We start from the raw sequence: 21,357 nt of genomic DNA, 5'->3' as shown, positions 1-21,357 counted from the left end.
GAATATTTCCTGTCGAACATCGCCACAGGCGACGAAACATGAGTTCATCACTGCCAACCGGAAACAAAATGGCAACGCATGGAATGTCTCCACACCACCTCTCCATCGAAGAAAAGCCGCACCCTCAGTTGGTAAAGTTATGGCGACTGTTTCCAGGGTCTTTGAGGGGGTTCTAGTGTTTGATGTTCACCCTCATGGTGCAGCTGTCAGCTCTGAAGTGTATTGTGCTACCCTCAGGAAACTAAAGAAAGGGCTTCAGCAAGCTCGTTGCCACAAAAATGCAAACGAACTTCTCGTTCTCCATGACAACGCAAGCCGTTACACTAGTCTGCACACCCGACTGGAGCTCACAAAACACCCTACAGCCAGGATCCCGCTTCTTCCGATATCCATCTGTTTTTGCCCAATGAAGGATGCACTCCGCGACAAGCATTACATGGATGATGGGGAGGTAATTGATGCAGCAAGACGTAGGCTCCGACGTCCACCAACTGTGTGGTATCAAATTTCAAATGGCTCTGAGCACTATGGGACTTAACATTGGAGGTCATCAGTCCCCTAGAACTTAGAACTACTTAAATCTAACTAACCTAAGGACATCACACCCATCCATGCCCGAGGCAGGATTCGAACCTGCGACCGTAGCGGTCAAGCGGTTCCAGACTGAAGCGCCGAGAATCGCACGGCCACACCGGCCGGCTGTGTGGTATCATGTAGGCATATAGGCGCTTCCAGTAAGGTAGCATAAGGCCCTTCCATTGAACGGAGTTTATGTTGAAAAATTGGAGTTTTAGCTAGAAGAGGGGGGGGGGGGATAATATGGTGTATTGGAATGAATCTTGAATAAAATCAAACTGCTTTTATAAATGTATTTCATTACTTATTGAACGACCGTCGTAGCATTGAGAAATACGTAACACATTAGAGAAAATCAACAAACACAAGGTAAAAGTCAGTCATTTGTTTAGGGTACGTTTCATCCTTTGTGTAAATCTTGTGCGTCGCATAGCAGCAGTATGTAATATTTCAGTTGCACTGCATAACCTGGAGCAAATCAATTATTCCTTCGAGGAACGGTAACGAAACATTACAACACGCTCAACAAATACAGCGAATACCAAGTACTATGAAGCCGCACTGGCAGCACATTACATTTTCTTTCTCAATGTGCTAGCCGCTATATATTTACTGGCGATTTTGTGAAAAACTACACTTTCAATATCGTCATCCCCAGCACTATTTGTACGGTTAACTGGATGGCAGTAAACCAAATACATACGTTTTTCATATTAGGTGCATTGTGCTGCCACCTACTGCCAGGTACTCCATATCAGCGGCCTCAGTACACATTAGACATCGTGAGAGAGCAGAATGGGGCGCTCTGCGGAACTCACGAGCCTCGAACGTGGTCAGGTGATTGGGTGTTACTTGTGTCGTACCTCTGTACGCGAAATGTCCACATTCATAAACATCGCTATGTCCACTGTTTCCGATGTGATAGTGAAGTGGAAACATGCAAGTACAAGTAACAGCATAAAAGCATACAGGCCGAGCTCGCCTGTTGACTCACAGAGACCGCCGACAGTTGAAGAGGGTCGTAATGTGTAATAGGCCGACATCTATCCAGACCATCACACCGGAATTACAAAGTTCATTATAATCCACTTCAAGTACTATGATAGGCGGTAGGTGAGAAAACTTGGATTTCATGGTCGAGCTGCTGCTCATAAGCCACACAACACGCCAGTAAATCCCAAACGACGCCTCGCTTGCCGTAAGAAGAGTAAACATTGGACGATTGAACAGTGGAATATCGTTGTGTGGAGTGACGAATGACGGTACACAATGTGCAGATCCGACGGTAGGGTGTGGGTATGGCGAATGTCTGGTGAACATCTACCAGCGTGTGTAGTGCTTACAGTAAAATTCGGAGGCGGTTGTGTTATGGTGCGGCCGTGTTTTTTATGGAGGAGCCTTGCACCCCTTGTTGTTTTGCATGGTTCTATCACAGCACAGTCCTACGTTGATGTTTTAAGCACCTCCTTGCTTCCCACTGTTGAAGAGCAATTCTGAGATGACGATTGCATCTTTCAACGCGATCGAGCACCTGCTCATACTGCACGGCCTGTGGCGGATTGTTTACACGACAATAACATCCCTGTAATGGACTGGCCTGCACAAAGTCCTGATCTGAATCCTACAGAACAACTCTGGGATGTTTTCGAACGCCGACTTCGTGCCAGGCCTTACCGACCCACATCGATACCTCTCCGACATCGATACTTTGTGAAGAATGGGCTACCATTCCACAAGAAACCTTCCAGCACCTGATTGAACGAATGCCTGCGAGAGTGGAAGCTGTCTTCAAGGCTAAGGGTGGGCCAACACCATACTGAATTCCAGCATTACCGACGGAAGGCACCACGCACTTGTAAGTCATTTTCAGAGAGGTGTCCGGATACTTTTGATCACATAGTGTTTATCAGTATTTTGGAAAAAATTTTTTGCTCCTATATTTCCTAAGTGGTATATCTGAAATCTATCGATACAAAAAAATGGCTCTGAGCACTATGGGACTCAACTGCTGAGGTCATAAGTCCCCTAGAACTTAGAACTACTTAAACCTAACTAACCTAAGGACAACACACACATCCATGCCCGAGGCAGGATTCAAACCTGCGACCGTAGCGGTCGCGCGGTTCCAGACTTTAGCGCCAGAACCGCTCGGCCACCAGCGGCCGGCTCTATCGATACAATTTTGGTTGTTGCTCAGGGATATTTTCTGAGTATTTTAGTACAAGGGACCCTTGATCTACTGAGACTCGTTACAGAGTAACTGAATTTCGTTTGATTTTTTGCCCACAGTTCTCTTTTGCATCTTCTGGCCAACAGTATTAATGCATACGGATTGCGCTGTTTGCTTCTTTGGAAATAAAATTTTTTATTTTACTCCTTGCTGTGCCACCAGGAATCCCCACTTAACTCTTCGCCCTCTAGCTTGCGTTTAGTACTGCCCCTCGTTTCTGGAGTTTGTTTCTCCGGCACTGTTAGTTACTAAATGTATTAGCTGGGAAGGCGAACTGGTAGCGGGCGCTAGAGTGCTGCAACGCTCAGTGTTTGACCGGTCACGGCTCGCCTGTTGACGGGGGGACCGAGCAGCTCGTGTCCGGCCCCACACGACTCGGCTCGGTCACGTACTCGCCCCATGTCTGATGTCCGGATTCCGGACACGCCGATAACCGAGCATGACCGGTCACCGCTGACGTCTCACCTCGCCTCGCCCCGGCTCGCTGCACTGTACTTTACTGTACAAATCCAACGCCTATCTCTCTCTCTCTCTCTCTCTCTCTCTCTCTCTCTCTCTCTCTCTCTTTTAATACAAAAGTAACATTTCCAAGAACGGGTACGTGACACAGCTAAATTCATAAAGCACCTGGAAAGTAAAATGATATTTCAATACAATCGCGGATAGAAGACGAGTCTGATTTCCAAACAAAAGAGAGATTGTTTCCTTTCATTTATAGGAAACATTAAATAAGTGCTTTCCCTGTAATCTAGAATACAACCATCTTCATAAAGAAAGCATACAAAGAACATTAAACATTTACAGACGTAACTTGTCATACGTTTCAATTGTTTGCAACATAAACAAAATTATAGTTATTGTTGATCAGCAGGAAATCACTAACGCGTTCCGGATTTAATTGGCTGCGGCAATTTGTTAGTAACATGCCGGCTTTACTAAAGCACCTTTCACTAGGTGCGCTTGTTGCTGGGATACATAAAATACGTCTTGCAACTGCAGCCAAACCTGGCAGATCTGTTTCATGTCTGCTCCACCACTTTAAGATGTCATCATCATCTCCGGGTTGCATTAAAATGTACAGATCTACTTCAGCTGCTGCGGATGACCTGTTGTTCCTCCATTCCTTGAAACGAGCTCTCTTTCTGGGTGGTGATGACACAGTTCTTGAAGCATCTATGATAATAAACAAAAGAGACAAGTAACACAGAACTGATATGAAAATCATCGAAACGTTCCCGTATGAGACCGATGATCTCGCTGTTTGGTTTCTCCCCCCAAACAACCCGACCCCCGTTCCCATAAAAACGAGATGTTTTACGTTAATGAAATATTATACGAGTCACAACATTCCCGTTTCTCTATAATACACTTTCCACTAACTATGCAAAAACGATTATGTTAATGATTGAATGTTGTACCTGCGTACGTAGCACACATTTGTCGCACATTGTTAAGAATTTCCTGCTTTTCACTTATTTCAAGCATATTATGATAACGGAAGGACGGCCAAAGAAACGATCTTTGTGAGGTTTCTTGCAACTGTGTTTCTTTAAATGAGTGGTTCCCGACTGGGAAAACAATAAAGTGGAGCAGTTTATGCACGGTACGTACCCAGTAGACGCAATGTTTTCATCTACAACCAACAGAAATGTACTCCATACTTGGCTTTTTAGACCTTCCCGTTTCTTTAATGTGTAAACATTGGTTTCAATCTTACGTCTTACTACACTGGCTTCCTCGCGCTGCATGATTACAGAGAGAGAGACACCACAAATAAGAAACCCGTACTGGCTGCAGTGTCACACGGATAATAACACGTGTAATGTGTTTGAAGTTATGTGCTACGTATTCGGTCACGGCTTCTATGCTCGGTCACAAGAACTAGTGCGGGTAGCCTATCCAGTTAGGGTGTGCTCGCCCCACCTCGTATTTTGTGCTCGCTTACTCGGTCATGCAGGACTCTTGCGGGCGCCGCCTTTGTCACATCCATTGTTCACTGGTGTCGCCATTTACATCACCTCAAGTGTCGCTGAGCACTGGCTGCACAGTTGTGTGCCTTATGAGGAGCCGCTCGACTATTGTATCCCGTTGTCTTTAACTCCCGTTAGCGCCATCCGCCATAAATCATCTTTTTAACTCCCTACGCACAATAATTGTGCTAGCTGGACTTATGGCAGCACTTTCCAACTCCCGATTGATCCCTTCTGCTCATATCATTCAAATTTAGCAACCACTATCCGTAGTTCTCGACGGTCCCTGTCCGTCTGTACATGAGGCCTGCCTGCTGTGGTTGTCCCTTCGTCTTCCCTCTTCACAGTCATATCACTAACAGTCAACTTGGCCAGCTTTAGAAGGGTTGAAATGTCCCTGTGGATTTGTTACTCAGGTGACAGCCAATGTCTAGTCCACGTCCGAAGGAATTCCGCATTACATAGGGATGTATGGATACATTCGCTCAGACAGTGTACTGTATGCTCCTGTTCTTGTCTGTTCTGTCTTGTGCACAGTCGTGTAGCATGTGACAGCGCTCCGCTAAGACCACCTCCCTCCCCCGGCGACTCACGGGCGTAACCATGCCTCCAGGCAACCAGTTCCCTCTGCCAGGTAATATGTTAACAGTGATACATAGCAGTACAGATAGGATTACTGATGAACAACTGGCTGATATCCACCTCGTGACTGGTTTCATTGAACTGTATTGTATTGTAAACTGAGAGGATAGATTGAACACACGGTGACCAAAGTGTACGTGTATCCTCAGTGGTTTGTTGCGTTACTCTGTATTCCGTGTTGTACGTTTGGTAATTGTATATTACACCTTCTTACACTGTTTTGATATTATTTAGACAGAAAAAAAGATACCTGGGACAGCATTTGGACGGGATAATAAGCGGTAAAGAAAACACTTGCTGTGACCTTTGAGAGCATAAAAAACCTTTTTAAAACCTGTAAACTGTTCGTTGGGTGCATTTCATGTTTTTTACAGATTAAACACATTATCCCAATAAAACAAAGAAAAATTTGCCTAAAGTGGGATTCGATCTGAATCCTGCCGTAGTGCAGTTGCTCATTAGTCTGTGGACAATACCACAGGACTAACTTTCTTTTGTCCTTTTAACTGTTTCAATTTTTTCTTCCTTGAAAATGCAAACGTTTTCTTAGGAAAAATTATAATTTTCAGAAAGAAACTGAACTCTTTATACACTATGTATCCAGACACCCCCAAAAACACACGTTTTTCATATCAGGTGCATTGAGCTGCCACCTAATGCCATGTACTCCATATCAGTAGTCATGAGACATCGTGAGAGAGCAGAATGGAGCGCTCCGCGCAAATCACGGTCTTCGAACGTGATCAGGTGATTGGGTGTCACTTGTGTAATACGTTTGTACGCGAGATTTCCACACTCCTAAACATCCCTAATAGCACTGTTTCCGATGTAATAGTGAAGTGGAAACGTGAAGGGACACGTGCAGCACAAAAGCGTACAGGCCGACCTCGTCTGTTGACTCACAGAGACCGCCGACAGTTGAAGAGGGTCGTAATGTGTAATAGTCAGGTATCTATAGAGACCATCACACAGGAATTCCCAACTGCATCAGGATCCACTGCAAGTACCATGACTCTAAGGCGGGAGATGAGAAAACTTGAATTTCGTGGTCGAGCAGCTGCTCATAAGCCACACATCACGCCGGTAAATGCCAAATGACGCCTCGCTACGTGTAATGAGCGTAAACATTGGACGATTGAACAGTGGAGAAACGTTGTGCGGAGTGACGAATCACGGTACACAATGTGGCGATCCGATGGCAGAGTATCGGTATGGCGAATGCCCGGTGAAGGTCATCTGCCAGCGTGTGCAGTGCCAACAGTAAAATTCGGAGGCGGTGGTGTTATGGCGTGGTCGTGTTTTTCAAAAATGGTTCAAATGGCTGTGAGCACTATGGGACTTAACATCTGAGGTCATCAGTCCCCTAGAACTTAGAACTACTTAAACCAAACTAACCTAAGGACATCACACACATCCATACCCGAGGCAGGATTGAAACCTGCGACCGTAGCTGTCGCGCGGTTCCCGACTGAAGCGCCTAGAACCGCTCGGCCCCACCGACCGGCGTCTTTTCATGGAGGGGGCTTGCACCCCTTGTTGTTTTGCGTGGCACTATCGTAGCACAGGCCTACATTGATGTTTTAAGCAACTCCTTGCTTCCCACTGTTGAAGAGCAATTCAGAGATGGCGATTGCATCTTTCAACACTGTCGAGCACCTGTTCACATTGCACGGCCTGTGGCGGAGTGTTTACACGACAATAATATGCCTGTAATGGACTGGCCTGCACAGAGTCCTGACCTGAATCCTATAGAACACGTCTGGGATATTTTGGAACGCCTACTTCGTGCCAGGCCTCACCGACCGTCATCGATACCTCTCCTCAGTGCAGCACTCTGTGAAGAATTGGTTGCTATTCCCCAAGAAACCTTCCAGATTGAACGGACGCCTGCGAGAGTGGAAGCTGTCATCAAAGCTAAGGGTGGGCCAACACCATATTGATTTCCAGCATTACCGATGGAGGGCGCCACGAACTTGTAAGTCGTTTGCAGCCAGGTGTCCGCACACTTTTGATCACATAGTGTATACATATAAAAGAGCTCTTCATCATAAAAATAAGGCTGTTCTCCGAAAAAACATAAAGTATCCTTCGAAGGACTAAACTATTATTTGTTGAAAATACTGAAAACAGTTCTTTGATGAAAAATCTACGAAGCCACCATGTTATAGGCAGTGATATTCAGATGTTTCTTACTGGTGTCCCATCCATGGCTCAACTTCACAACTTCGTGTGTCATTTACACGTCTCGATTCTTAGGTGTAACATCGAGCAGAATTTCCTGTGCGTCTTTAGAGCGCACATGCTTCGTGGTGAGTGTCAAAAGGGCATACTCGCAAAATCACACTCACAGTTACAAGTGCTCTTTACTTTTATGCGCTGTACTTTACACTATGCAGTACGATTGAGTTTTGTGTAACATGGCGGTCATTTCTCGTTTCAGCTACCGGCAGCTTTTGTGCTGTGAAATATACATGTCTTCTCTGAGGGTTGTTGCATTAGTCTGTGTTTTGTGTTGTTCGTTTTGGTGATTGCACAGTACTGGCTATCTCACTATTCTGAACATCCTTTCATAGAAAAAAGATATTAAACGGGAAACGAGCCGAAATAACCATAATTGCGTTATTAGTCTGTGACGAGGCACTAGAGATCAAATTACTCGGAAAATGTGAAACTGAGTTTCTACTGGCGTATAAATATTCAGAGAGCTTACGGGAATGCAGCCGGTTGACGCCTTCGACAACTGCCGAGATTTCGACGGACAAACACCTCGTTATTTTTGAAGCACAAATGCCTTGTCAAAGACATCACCCAGTTGCATTCCCATAAGTTGTTCGTACGCGGAAAATACTGCTCAACAACTTCCGAAAGTTCGGTTTCACGCTACACACCTCTGTTGTTAAAAATGATCCGATTATTTCCCGATTAACAAAATAGCCCACTCAGACCTCGTTTCTAAACCTTAAACCATATAAGAATTACTGCAGGGCTGGAAGGCGTTTACAGGTGCAGGATAAGAACCGGGCGTCTTACCTCCCACGGTTGCTACGTTTACAGGAGACACTAATTCCGGAAAATGAAAAATGAATTTTGGAAACCGTTTTTCCCGTTCGTGTTTACATGGTAAGTATTGAAGCAGTTTTGTTAGACCAGTCCAAATCGATTATCCGATCCTCAGCTGTTGTACAGAGATAGTCCCTGGAAATCAGCTGTTCCGGTTTCTGATTTAGTCAGCACAATGACTATTTCCCTTCACTTAAATACCAGAGGCAAACAACCTCATTCTGTCTGACATTTCTGTTTCTCCTTCACAGCACATATGGTCACTCCATCTAGAGTGGCCGAACATTTTTAAAAACAAGACGTAGATTGATCAGCCAGAACATGATGAACACCTCCTAGTAACTGGTATGTCCAGCTTTGACATGGATAACAGCGACAACACATCGTGACATGGACCTTGGTAGGTCGCTGGAGGGAAATGGCACCACTCAGAGAACACAAGTCACTTAACTCCCGAAAATTCCGTGTTATGTAATTACAAATTAACAACTTTCGATTACTTTCCTGTAATTGTACTGTGAAACTTAGTTTCTTTCCACGTCTCATGGTTCTAGGTCAACGCAAAATGCTCAACTGGGATTGACGGCGCGTCTCTTTGTTTCAAAACGTGTGACATAAATGGCCGTAAATTTTGATTTCCTTGCTTTAGAAGTATAAAACTTTTACACCGCCAAGGGACCATCGATCTTAGTATGTGACCAAAATTTTAACTTTATACATCAAACTGTCCCAGAGAAAAACGGAGGGAGGGGGGGGGGGGGGGGAGGTTGGTGAGTTGGGCGGCGGGGAGTGGGGCATCACATCAATTGAAACTAACCACTGTGGTCCTCGAACCACTGCATCACACTCCTGTCCTTGTGGCATGGTGCATTATCTTGTTGAAAAATGCCACTGCCGTCGAGAAACAGGATCATCATGAAGGGGGTGTACATCTACATCTACATCTCTACTCCGCAAGCCACCCAACGGTGAGTGGCGGAGGGCACTTTACGTGCCACTGTCATTACCTCACTTTCCTGTTCCAGTCGCGTATGGTTCTCGGGAATAACGACTGTCTGAAAGCCTCCGTGCGCGCCCTAATCTCTCTAATTTTACATTCGTGATGTATAGGTATAAGTAGGGGGAAGCAATATATTCGATACCTCATCCAGAAACGCACCCTCTCGAAACCTGGCGAGCAAGCTACACCGCGATGCAGAGCGCCTCTCTTGCAGAGTCTGCCACTTGAGTTTGTTAAACATCTCCGTAACGCTATCACGGTTACCAAATAACCCTGTGACGAAACGTGCCGCTCTTCTTTGGATCTTCTCTATCTCCTCCGTCAACCCGATCTGGTACGGATCCCACACTGATGAGCAATACTCAAGTATAGGCCGAACGAGTGTTTTGTAAGCCACCTCCTTTGTTGATGGACTACATTTTCTAAGGACTCTCCCAATGAATCTCAACCTGGTACCCGCCTTACCAACAATTAATTTTATATGATCATTCCACTTCAAATCGTTCTGCACGCATACTCCCAGATATTTTACAGAAGTAACTGCTACCAGTGTTTGTTCCGCTATCATATAATCATACAATAAAGGATCCTTCTTTCTATGTATTCGCAATACATTACATTTGTCTATGTTAAGGGTCAGTTGCCACTCCCTGCACCAAGTGCCTATCCGCTGCAGATCTTCCTGCATTTCGCTACAATTTTCTAATGCTGCAACTTCTCTGTATACTACAGCATCATCCGCGAAAAGCCGCATGGGACTTCCGTGGTCTGCAAACACCGTATAATGCTGCTTGGCCGCCACGGTGCCTTACACGAGCTCCACTGGAACCATGGATGCCCACGTGAATGGCCCCAGACCATAATGGAGTCGCCGCCAGCTTCTTTGCCCATTTCAGTCGTAGTTGCCGATGTCATGGTGTTAACATTGGCACATGTGTGGTGTCACCGCCAGACACCACACTTGCTAGGTGGTAGCCTTTAAATCGGCCGCGGTTCGGTAGTATACGTCGGACCCGCGTGTCGCCACTATCAGTGATTGCAGACCGAGCGCCGCCACACGGCAGGTCTAGAGAGACTTCCTAGCACTCGCCCCAGTTGTACAGCCGATTTTGCTAGAGATGGTTCACTGACAAATTACGCTCTCATTTGCCGAGACGATAGTTAGCATAGCCTTCAGCTACGTCATTTGCTACGACCTAGCAAGGCGCCATTATCAATTGCTATTTATATTGTGATGCATGTACAGTCAGACCGATGTTCACCAATTATGGATTAAAGTTAAGTATTCCAGCAGCTACGTACATTTCTTGATAGTATAATTACTTTACCTGTTCCAGACCTCTCGCCAGCCTGGGGGAGCTTAAACGCGTGCCTTTCGGCTTCACCTCGTAGTGGCTTGGCTGTCTTGCCAAGTCACAACAACATGACTGGGTCGTCGGCTGCCGAGACCCATCGATAGGCGTGTTCAATGCAATATGTGTTCACACACACTTGTATTCTGCTCAGCATTTAAGTCCGATTTCAGTTCCGTCACAGTTCGCCGCCTGTCCTGTTTTACCACTCTGCCCAGCCTACTATGTCTTACATCTGTAATGAGGGGTGGCCGCCCAACCCCACTACGTGTGGACGTGGTTTCACCTAGGTGTGGCCACGTGTTAAAGACACTCACCACAGCACTCCTCTAACACCCAACAAGTAGTGCAGTTTCCGAAATACCGAGCCTCCGGGCCGTCAAAATCTGCCCTCAGTCAAACTCAGACAGATCGCGCGCCTTCCCCATTCTACAAACGAACAGCGCGCTCACTGATACTGCATGCACAATGCGTGTGTCTGACTAGCAGTCGTTCCTCGCCAGGAGATGCTGCTATCGCCTGGACGGGTTTATATCGATAGTAGATCGGTGACCATATTTTTCTGGCTCAGCAGTGTATACGTAGACAGTCGTCGTGCCCCGAGTGGTAATGGCATATACTGTATATGAGACAGGAGCTGAGCGAGCCAGCAGTGCTTACGTCGGATATACAGGGTGAACATTAATAAAACCGCCAAACGGCAGGGACGGATTCCTGGCTGGAAATGAAGGAAAAAAGGTTCTAGGAACATGTGTTCGGAAATACATCGTTGCCACTGTAGATGGCGCTGACGAATGGAAGTTCCTCTGACCACGTGTCGTGTGGTCTTTGTGTGCTGCAGGCTGTGTGATTGACGCAACGTCCTGTAAGAATCAAAATGGCCCGGTATTCATGTCCGGAACAAGCCGATGTGGTGTTTGTGTACGGCCAAGGAGATGGAAATGGTCGAGAGACAACACGGCTGTACCAAAACAAGTACTCTCACAGACACCAACTGCATCTCACAACATTTCAACCTCCCTTGGATGTTTGTGTTACCGTGGGTCTTTTCAGACAGACAAACCTGCAGGAAGGTGGCAGGCTGTGGGTACACCAGATTTGGAGGACCCTGTTGTACAGGATATTGAGAAGAACTCCATTACAACCTCCAGGCATGTGCCCCGCTAACATCGTGACAACCTCTACTATGCCAATCAACTGCAAAGAGTGCAAGGATTGTCAGTAGCGGATTTTTTTTATGATTTTTGTGGTGTCACCGCCAGACACCTCACTTGCTAGGTGGTAGCCTTTTAAATCGGCCGCAGTCCGCTAGTATACGTCGGACCCGCGTGTCGTCACTGTCAGTGATAACAGACCAAGCGCCACCACGTGGCAGTTCTAGAGAGACGTCCTGGCACTCGCCCCAGTTGTACAGCCGAGTTTGCAAGGAACGGTTCACTGACAACTACACTCTCATTTGCCGAGACGATAGTTAGCATAGCCTTCAGATACATTTGCTACGACCTAGCAAGGCGCCGTATTCAATTGATATTGAGATTCTATTAATGTATCATCAAGAGCGATGTTCTACAAATGTGGATTAAAGTTAAGTATTCCAGAAGCTACGTACTTTTCTTTATAGCATTCATTACGTATCCTGTTTCAGACCTGACGCCCGCCTGCGTGAGTTTCAGCGCGTGCCTTTTGGCTTCCTCTCATTGTGTCTAGGCTGTCTTGCCTAGACACAACATATTTGGCGACGAGTCTCAAAAGTGGATTTAGCGTTTGTATTGCTCTAATTTACTTGTGACATGGCTTCGCCACAATCTCCAGATGTACTGTCCGAATTTTATCGCTTGCAGAATCAGCAGACGCAGGCGTTATTGGATGCCCTTGGACAGCTCGTCCAGGGTCAACGTGCACTGTGAAACGATGCGGCGTCCACCGCTACCGCAGCCACAACTCGCAGTTGCACCCCCTTTTCGTCATTTCGATGCGGCGATAGAAAGCTGGGCGGAGTGGTCACGCCAATTTGGATTCCATCTCGCCGCCTACAGAATTCAAGGTAATGAGCTGCAGCCTAACTTATTAGCGTGTGTAGGGGTGCAGACGTACCGTGTGATAGTGAAATTGTTTCCCAGACGCGACGTAGCAACTCTGTCCTACGAAGAAATTTTGTCTGCATTAGATCCATATTTCAAGGAATCAGTCAATGTAGTTGCAAAAAGGTATACGTTCTTTCGTACAAAACGTACAGCCGGTCAAACTCATCGGGAGTCGGTTGCAACTTTGCAAGGCCTTACAAGGGATTGTGCTTTTGAGTGTGAATGTGGACTCCCTTATTCAGATACTATGGTGCGTGATGCAATTGCACAGAACGTTTCTGATGTTCGTATACGGGAGCAAATTTTGAAACTAGTCAATCCCTCCCTTCAACAAGTGATGGACATATTGGATAGGCAAGACACACTTGACTTTGCTCAGGAATCATTTGCAACTTCGCCAGCCGTGTGTCACGTTAACCGGCCCGCCGGGCGAGCTGCACGGAACCGTAAACAGCCCTCGCGCTCGTCTGCGCAGCTGCCGCCAAGCTCTCAACCACGTGTCCCGCGGCAGCACGCAAATGCAGTGCTAAAATCATGCCCGCGGTGTGCAACCAGACATTCGCGGGAGAATTGCCCATCACGCCAAGCTATTTGCTTTTTCTGTAATAAAAAAGGACATGTTCAGAGTGTTTGCCAGAAAAAGCTCAGATCGGACATTCACAACCATTCCAGGCCCTTTGCTTCACGCCGGAATCGGAATCGAACCAAGAATACTCAGGCTCGTGAACCTCCGCCCATGGACATTCATGTAGTTAATTCCACTCCGCCCAGTGCCACTCATCCCCAGCACTATTTGTACGGTTAACTGGATGGCAGTATTCAATTGATATTGAGATTCTATTAATGTATCATCAAGAGCGATGTTCTACAAATGTGGATTAAAGTTAAGTATTCCAGAAGCTACGTACTTTTCTTTATAGCATTCATTACGTATCCTGTTTCAGACCTCACGCCCACCTGCGTGAGTTTCAGCGCGTGCCTTTCGGCTTCCTCTCATTGTGTCTAGGCTGTCTTGTCTAGGCACAACAATTTTTGCACCAGACCATCAAAATTATGAGATTTCTGTCATCAGTCCTCCTTACCGGCGATGCAAGCTTTACCAGAAGTGGCATCATCACTCTGCATAATCGTCTTCTGTGGGCTACAGACACGGCACGTGGTCAGAGGAACTTTCATTCGTCAGCGCCATCTACCGTGATAACGATGCATTTCCAGACACATGCTTATATGATCTTTTTCCCTCCATTTCCAGTCAGGAATCCGTCCCTGCAGTTTGTCGGTTTTATTAATGTTCAGCCTGCATACATTTCGAGGTTTGCTTATTAAATGTGCGCTTTAAAACACACGCTATATGTGAACATTTGGTTCACAATTCTATCTATCTTCCACCACTTGCATCAAAGAAGAACAAATGCAGTAGGTACAGTTCGCAGGAACGGGAAAGGAAAGCCAAAATTTGAATTTAAGCTGTAAAGACGCGAGATGGAACATGACAACCGACGCTATGATAGCCCTGAAATGACAAGGCAAAAAAGACTATGTCGGCTGCATGCGGTGCAGCTACAACGAAATCGGCTGTGAAAATGGATCAGATGGTTCAAATGGCTCTGAGCACTATGGGATTTAACATCTGAGGTATCAGTCCCCTAGAACTACTTAAACCTAACCAACCTAAGGGCATCACACACATCCATGCCCGAGGCAGGATTCGAACCTGCGACCGTAGCGGTCGCGCGGTTCCAGACTGTAGCGCCTAGAAACGCTCGGCCACTCCGGCCGGCACGCACGGCCGACTTCCTTTCCCGTCCTTCCCTAATCCGATGAGACCGTTGACCTCGCTGTTTGGTCTCTTCCCCCAAACAATCCAACCCTGCATTGTGACTTCGAGAAAGGCAGGAGAAACATGGACATGTAAGGAGGTGCCTCATATGAAACAAGAAGAAAAAACGAACGGAATCACGGTACTACTGTAAACAGTGTGATGTGGGACTGTATGTTGTGCCTTGTTTCGAAATATAAAGGGTGTTTATACATGAATATCGGGGGTTTAACGCTTTATAATATTTATTATATTAAGCTTACAGCTGTAAATGATATGTCAAATCAAAGAGCAACTCAAACAGTTTTACCGAGAACCTTATAAATTTTCAATGTGAGCCCCATTTGTCGCACGGTACACATCAAGTCTGTAGCCGAGTTATTCCAAAGCGTTGATAAGTGTGTCTTCAGTGATTATAGCAATAGCTGCTTCAATCCGGTTTCTTAATTCACGGAGGTCTGCTGGTAGCAGAGGCACGTACACACTATACTTGATGAAGCCGCAAAGGAAAAAATCACATGGCGTTGCGTCGGGTGAACGTGGAGGCCATGCAAAGCAAGCCCTGTCATTGGGCCCCTCGTGGCCTATCCAGCGCTCGGGTACAGTGAAGTTCAACCAATCTAGCGGATTGCAGCGGAAACATTGTGCGCTGCGCATGCGCACTGCTGCCAAATACAACTGTTTGAGTTGCTTTTTCATTTGACGTACCATTTATAACTGTAAGTTTAATGCAATAAATATTATACAGCGGTAAAACCCCGATATTCATTTACAAACATCCTGTATATGGCAAAAATACTTTCTGAAATGTGCTTCTTTTTAACTTCATCTAGTTTATGAACTTCAACAGAAAAGAATATTGGAAGTGCATTGTATTTTAAGAACTTATTGGTGAGAATAAATACACACGAGCCTACGACGATAGCGACGCAGCGCACCAAACACTCGAACACTCTGCGCCACGAGCAGCGATGTGCAGAGCGTCCCTGCCGCACACGCGTATGCGCACTGTTACTGCACACTCAGCAGTGAAAGGGTTAAATGGGAGGGAAAATCGACTGCGGAAGATGAAGTCAGTCAACCTGAACGGATTTTCAGAATCGCTAATGAAGTTTTTACGTGACCGTCCAGAAGCTGTTTTGGGAAATTGTTTTCCGAACTCCAGTTTCGGGAGCCGCGTGTAACGTAGTGTGGCAGCTGTCCGCCGCGTCAAGTGCTGACGTGACGCAACAGCGTCCACGCTCGGCCGCGGGGGAAGGTAGCGTTCTGACTGGCAGGGCTTTTGACTCTTCGAGCACAGCTAGCGCAGCGGCAACTGCTACTATTACTGCGAAAGCCGATGCGCTACTTCACCTACCAGACACGGGCATGGTGGGCACGCAGTCGACGCGCAGGTCGGAGACGGCGCCGGTGACGGCCTGGCTGACGTAGACGAAGCAGTACTCCACGTAGCGCTCAGAGAAGACGGAGCAGGGGAAGCGCAGCGCGTGCTGGCCGCGCGTCACGCGCGCCTCGGCCGCGTACACCAGCGTAGACGGCGGCGCCACAGACGCTACGTCCGCGCGCAGCCGCGCGAACACGCGGATGCGGTCCGCCGACGCGAGGATGCACTCCGGGTACTGGAACAGCACCGACACGCCGTCCTCGCACGGGAAGACGCTCCGCGCGTGCACGTTGAACACGAACTGGTCGCTCCACGCCGCCTGCACACAACGCGACATCTGCTTTGTGAGCTGAAATCATACTTCACTGAAACTAACACGTATCATATGAAGGGCTTATTATGATAGTGATACAAGTCCATTTTTGTTCAGTTTGACATACAGAGCCCTAAGGTTAAATGAGCGCTGAAAAATATTCAAGCATATGGCTTCTTGCTAGAGATGAACATTTCATTCTGTTTGTTTCGCTCATTAATTTCGGAAGCATTATAGACAGAAAAGTGGAGGTAATGGGCTTGTACCACTATTGAAGTAAGCCCTTCATATGTTCTTTAGTGGGGTGGGGGAAAGGGAAGAGTTTGTGTAAGCAACCTATTCCAATGACGAACAGGCAACCCTCGTCTCATAACTAACTTGAAGTTCCCAGTCGGCTGCAGAAGATCATATCCTTCTTGCAGCACAATTCAGCAAAAGATCGAGTAGTATCGGACACGTATGCTTCTACAAAAATATAATATTGTCTGAGGATAGTATTGATACATTCCTTACACTAAGCATTACTGTGAAACGCTAGTTAATATTATCCATAAAAAAATTATAAAAATTATGTATGTACGTATGTTCCATATCTCCTTCTAAATCACGGTACCGATTTCACCCATACTTGGTACATATCCACTACTGGTCATTAAAATTGCTACACCAAGAAGAAATGCAGATCATAAACGAGTATTCATTGGACATATATAGTATACTAGAACTGACATTTGATTACATTTTCACGTAATTTGGGTGCATAGATCATGAGAAATCTGTACCCAGAACAACCAGCTCTGGCCGTAATAACGGCCTTGATACGCGTTGGCATTGAGTCAAACAGAGCTCGGATGGCGTGCAAGGGTACAGCTGCCGATACAGCTTCAACACGGTACCACAGTTCATCAAAAGTAGTGACTGGCGTATTGTGACGAGCCAGTTGCTCGGCCACCATTGACCAGACGTTTTCAGTTGGTGAGAGACCTGGAGAATGTGCTGGCCAGGGCAGCAGTCGAACATTTCTGTATCCACAGGACCTGCAACATGCGGACGTGCATTATCCTGCTGAAATGTGGGGTTTCGCAGGGAGAAAATGAAGGGTAGAGCCACGGGTCGTAACACATCTGAAATGTAACGTCCACTGTTCAAAGTGCCGTCATTGCGAACAAGAGGTGACCGAGACGTGTAACCAATGACACCCCATACCATCACGCCGGGCGATACGCCAGTATGGCGATGACGAATACACGCTTCCAATGTGCATTCACCGCGATGTCGCCAAACACGGGTGCGACCATCATGATGTTGTAAACAGAACCTGGATCCCTCCGAAAAAATGACGTTTTGCCATTCGTGCACCCAGGTTCGTCGTTCAGTACACCATCGCAGGCGCTCCTGCCTGTGACGCAGCGTCAAGTGTAACCGCAGCCATGGACTCCGAGCTGATAGTCCACGCTGCTGCAAACGTCGTCTAACTGTTCGTGCAGATGGTTGTTGTCTTGCAAACGTCCCCATCTGTTGGCTCAGGGAGCGAAACGTGGCTACACGATCCGTTACAGCCATGCGAATAGGATACCTGTCATCTCGACTGCTAGTGATACGAGGCCGTTGGGATCCAGCACGGCGCTCCGTATTACCCTCCTGAGCCTACCGATTCCATATTCTGCTAACAGTCATTGGCTCTCGAACAACGTGAGCAGCAATGTCGCGATACGATAAACCGCAATCGCGATAGGCTACAATCCGACCTTTATCAAAGTCGGAAACGTGATGGTACGCATTTCTCCTCCTTACACGAGGCATCACAGCAACGTTTCACCAGACAACGCCGGTCAGCTGCTGTATGTGTGTGAGAAATCGGTTGGAAACTTTCCTCATGTCAGCACGTTGCAGGTGTCGCCACGGGTGCCAACCTTGTGTGAATGCTCTGAAAAGCTAATCATTTGCACATCACAGCATCTTTTTTCTGTCGGCTAAATTTCGCGTCTGTAGCACGTCATCTTCGTGGTGTAGCAATTTTAATGGCCAGTAGTGTATCATTTACTATCTGTAAAGATCAATGTGGGTGTAAGAACCATCCACCAATCAAAAGTGTAGGGGTGTGGGTGAAAAAGCAGTGTAGCACACGATGTGAGAATGCCCATACTTTCGCCATCCAGTATTTCAGAATGAGAGCACTTGCAACAGTCTTTACTCACAATTTCAAACCTTTGTGAATCTTTGTCGGTGACGATCCCCGTAAAAAGATGAAAGGGGAAAAGTTTGTCACTTACTAGATTTTCGCTGTTCATACAGTAAAACTGCCACATGAATTATGATGTTTTAGTTTGTGACTTCTTTACTAATAACTGTATTCGTGGCAAATATTTTTCGACGGTATCCACATACACCACTGAGGGTACCAATAAAATTACATCATTATACACTTAGCTCAGGAGATACGGCGTATAAACACTGAACTACAGCACGATATTACCACTTTGCTAGCAATTCTATTCGCAACGTATTTCGTGGACAGTATCCTCATATATAGCTGCATGTACCCATAAAAATATAGCAGTCTATGACACATAGTTCAGGACATATGATGTCAAACACTGAGTTTCGTGAAAAATTGCCACATCATGCATAACGATTTAATTTGTTGCTTCTTTGTTACTAACTCTATTTACAACACATTTCACAGACAGGGGCACATATATCACTACATGTACCTACAAAAGTATACAAATGTACAGCATATACACTCCTGGAAATTGAAATAAGAACACCGTGAATTCATTGTCCCAGGAAGGGGAAACTTTATTGACACATTCCTGGGGTCAGATACATCACATGATCACACTGACAGAACCACAGGCACATAGACACAGGCAACAGAGCATGCACAATGTCGGCACTAGTACAGTGTATATCCACCTTTCGCAGCAATGCAGGCTGCTATTCTCCCATGGAGACGATCGTAGAGATGCTGGATGTAGTCCTGTGGAACGGCTTGCCATGCCATTTCCACCTGGCGCCTCAGTTGGACCAGCGTTCGTGCTGGACGTGCAGACCGCGTGAGACGACGCTTCATCCAGTCCCAAACATGCTCAATGGGGGGACAGATCCGGAGATCTTGCTGGCCAAGGTAGTTGACTTACACCTTCTAGAGCACGTTGGGTGGCACGGGATACATGCGGACGTGCATTGTCCTGTTGGAACAGCAAGTTCCCTTGCCGGTCTAGGAAAGGTAGAACGATGGGTTCGATGACGGTTTGGATGTACTGTGCACTATTCAGTGTCCCCTCGACGATCACCAGTGGTGTACGGCCAGTGTAGGAGATCGCTCCCCGCACCATGATGCCGGGTGTTGGCCCTGTGTGCCTCGGTCGTATGCAGTCCTGATTGTGGCGCTCACCTGCACGGCGCCAAACACGCATACGACCATCATTGGCACCAAGGCAGAAGCGACTCTCATCGCTGAAGACGACACGTCTCCATTCGTCCCTCCTTTCACGCCTGTTGCGACACCACTGGAGGCGGGCTGCACGATGTTGGGGCGTGAGCGGAAGACGGCCTAACGGTGTGCGGGACCGTAGCCCAGCTTCATGGAGACGGTTGCGAATGGTCCTCGCCGATACCCCAGGAGCAACAGTGTCCCTAATTTGCTGGGAAGTGGCGGTGCGGTCCCCTACGGCACTGCGTAGGATCCTACGTTCTTGGCGTGCATCCGTGCATCGCTGCGGTCCGGTCCCAGGTCGACGGGCACGTGCACCTTCCGCCGACCACTGGCGACAACATCGATGTACTGTGGAGACCTCACGCCCCACGTGTTGAGCAGTTCGGCGGTACGTCCACCCGACCTCCCGCATGCCCACTATACGCCCTCGCTCAAAGTCCGTCAACTGCACATACGGTTCACGTCCACGCTGTCGCGGCATGCTACCAGCGTTAAAGACTGCGATGGAGCTCCGTATGCCACGGCAAACTGGCTGACACTGACGGCGGCGGTGCACAAATGTTGCGCAGCTAGCGCCATTCGACGGCCAACACCGCGGTTCCTGGTGTGTCCGCTGTGCCGTGCGTGTGATCATTGCTTGTACAGCCCTCTCGCAGTGTCCGGAGCAAGTATGGTGGGTCTGACACACCGGTGTCAATGTGTTCTTTTTTCCATTTCCAGGAGTGTAGTTCAGATTCAATTTAATGATGAGGTAGATAATTGTTTTTCTACTATAAATAGTACATTTGACTTCTAATCAGAAATACATATAAATCAAGAAAATCCTAGTCCTATCTATGAGAGCTTTTATTAGATTTATTATCCCAATAATTGTTATAATCCTCACAACAACACTATCAAAAAAAATTAATCGATGAATGAGAAAGATCACCATTTAAATGTGTATTTGAACCAAAAACTTCGGCACGAATACCATTATCCATCCAATTCTTTCTAATCGCTGTAATTTTTCTAATCTTCGATGTAAAAATTGCATTCATTCTACCAACTGCAATTATTTTAAAAGCATCAGACATTATAATCTGAACAGTATCAACAATATTCTTCCTCTCTAGTCCTATTAGGTGGACTATACCATGGATGAAATTAAGGGGCTCTACAATTAGCATAACAACTATAACATATATGGTACATTCAGAAAGTAATGATATAAGTAATCAACCTTAAACAGAATAAGAAGCGAAATATTGCAGTCAGTTTCGACCTGAAAGGTTGGTAGATAATTACCCTTATTCTTTATTAATTGAAGCCAAAAAGAGATGTATTACTGTTAATAATATAATTGCACTATAAAGATCCAATTAACGATATGTAAAAACAATATGTAAGTTGCTAACTTTTTATATTAGCATTTAAACTCCATTAACATTTCCAACATTTATATAGTTTAAATAAAACATTACATTTTCACTGTAAAAATAATAT

The 21,357-nt window shown here is 46.4% G+C and overlaps 1 protein-coding gene across 1 annotated transcript in view; it reads right to left on the bottom strand.

Moving 5' to 3' along the window:
- LOC124556403 overlaps positions 1-21,357 on the bottom strand; it is a 692,955-nt gene that overhangs the window by 273,938 nt on the left and 397,660 nt on the right. Inside the window, exon 5 of the mRNA XM_047130364.1 lies at positions 16,091-16,436. Coding sequence (XP_046986320.1) covers positions 16,091-16,436 — 346 coding nt within the window. The remainder of the gene's footprint in view (positions 1-16,090; positions 16,437-21,357) is intronic.

The sequence above is a fragment of the Schistocerca americana genome, chromosome X, assembly GCF_021461395.2.
Source record: "Schistocerca americana isolate TAMUIC-IGC-003095 chromosome X, iqSchAmer2.1, whole genome shotgun sequence".
Classification (NCBI taxonomy): Eukaryota; Metazoa; Arthropoda; class Insecta; order Orthoptera; family Acrididae; genus Schistocerca; species Schistocerca americana.
This window is presented reverse-complemented; position numbering and strand designations above follow the sequence as displayed.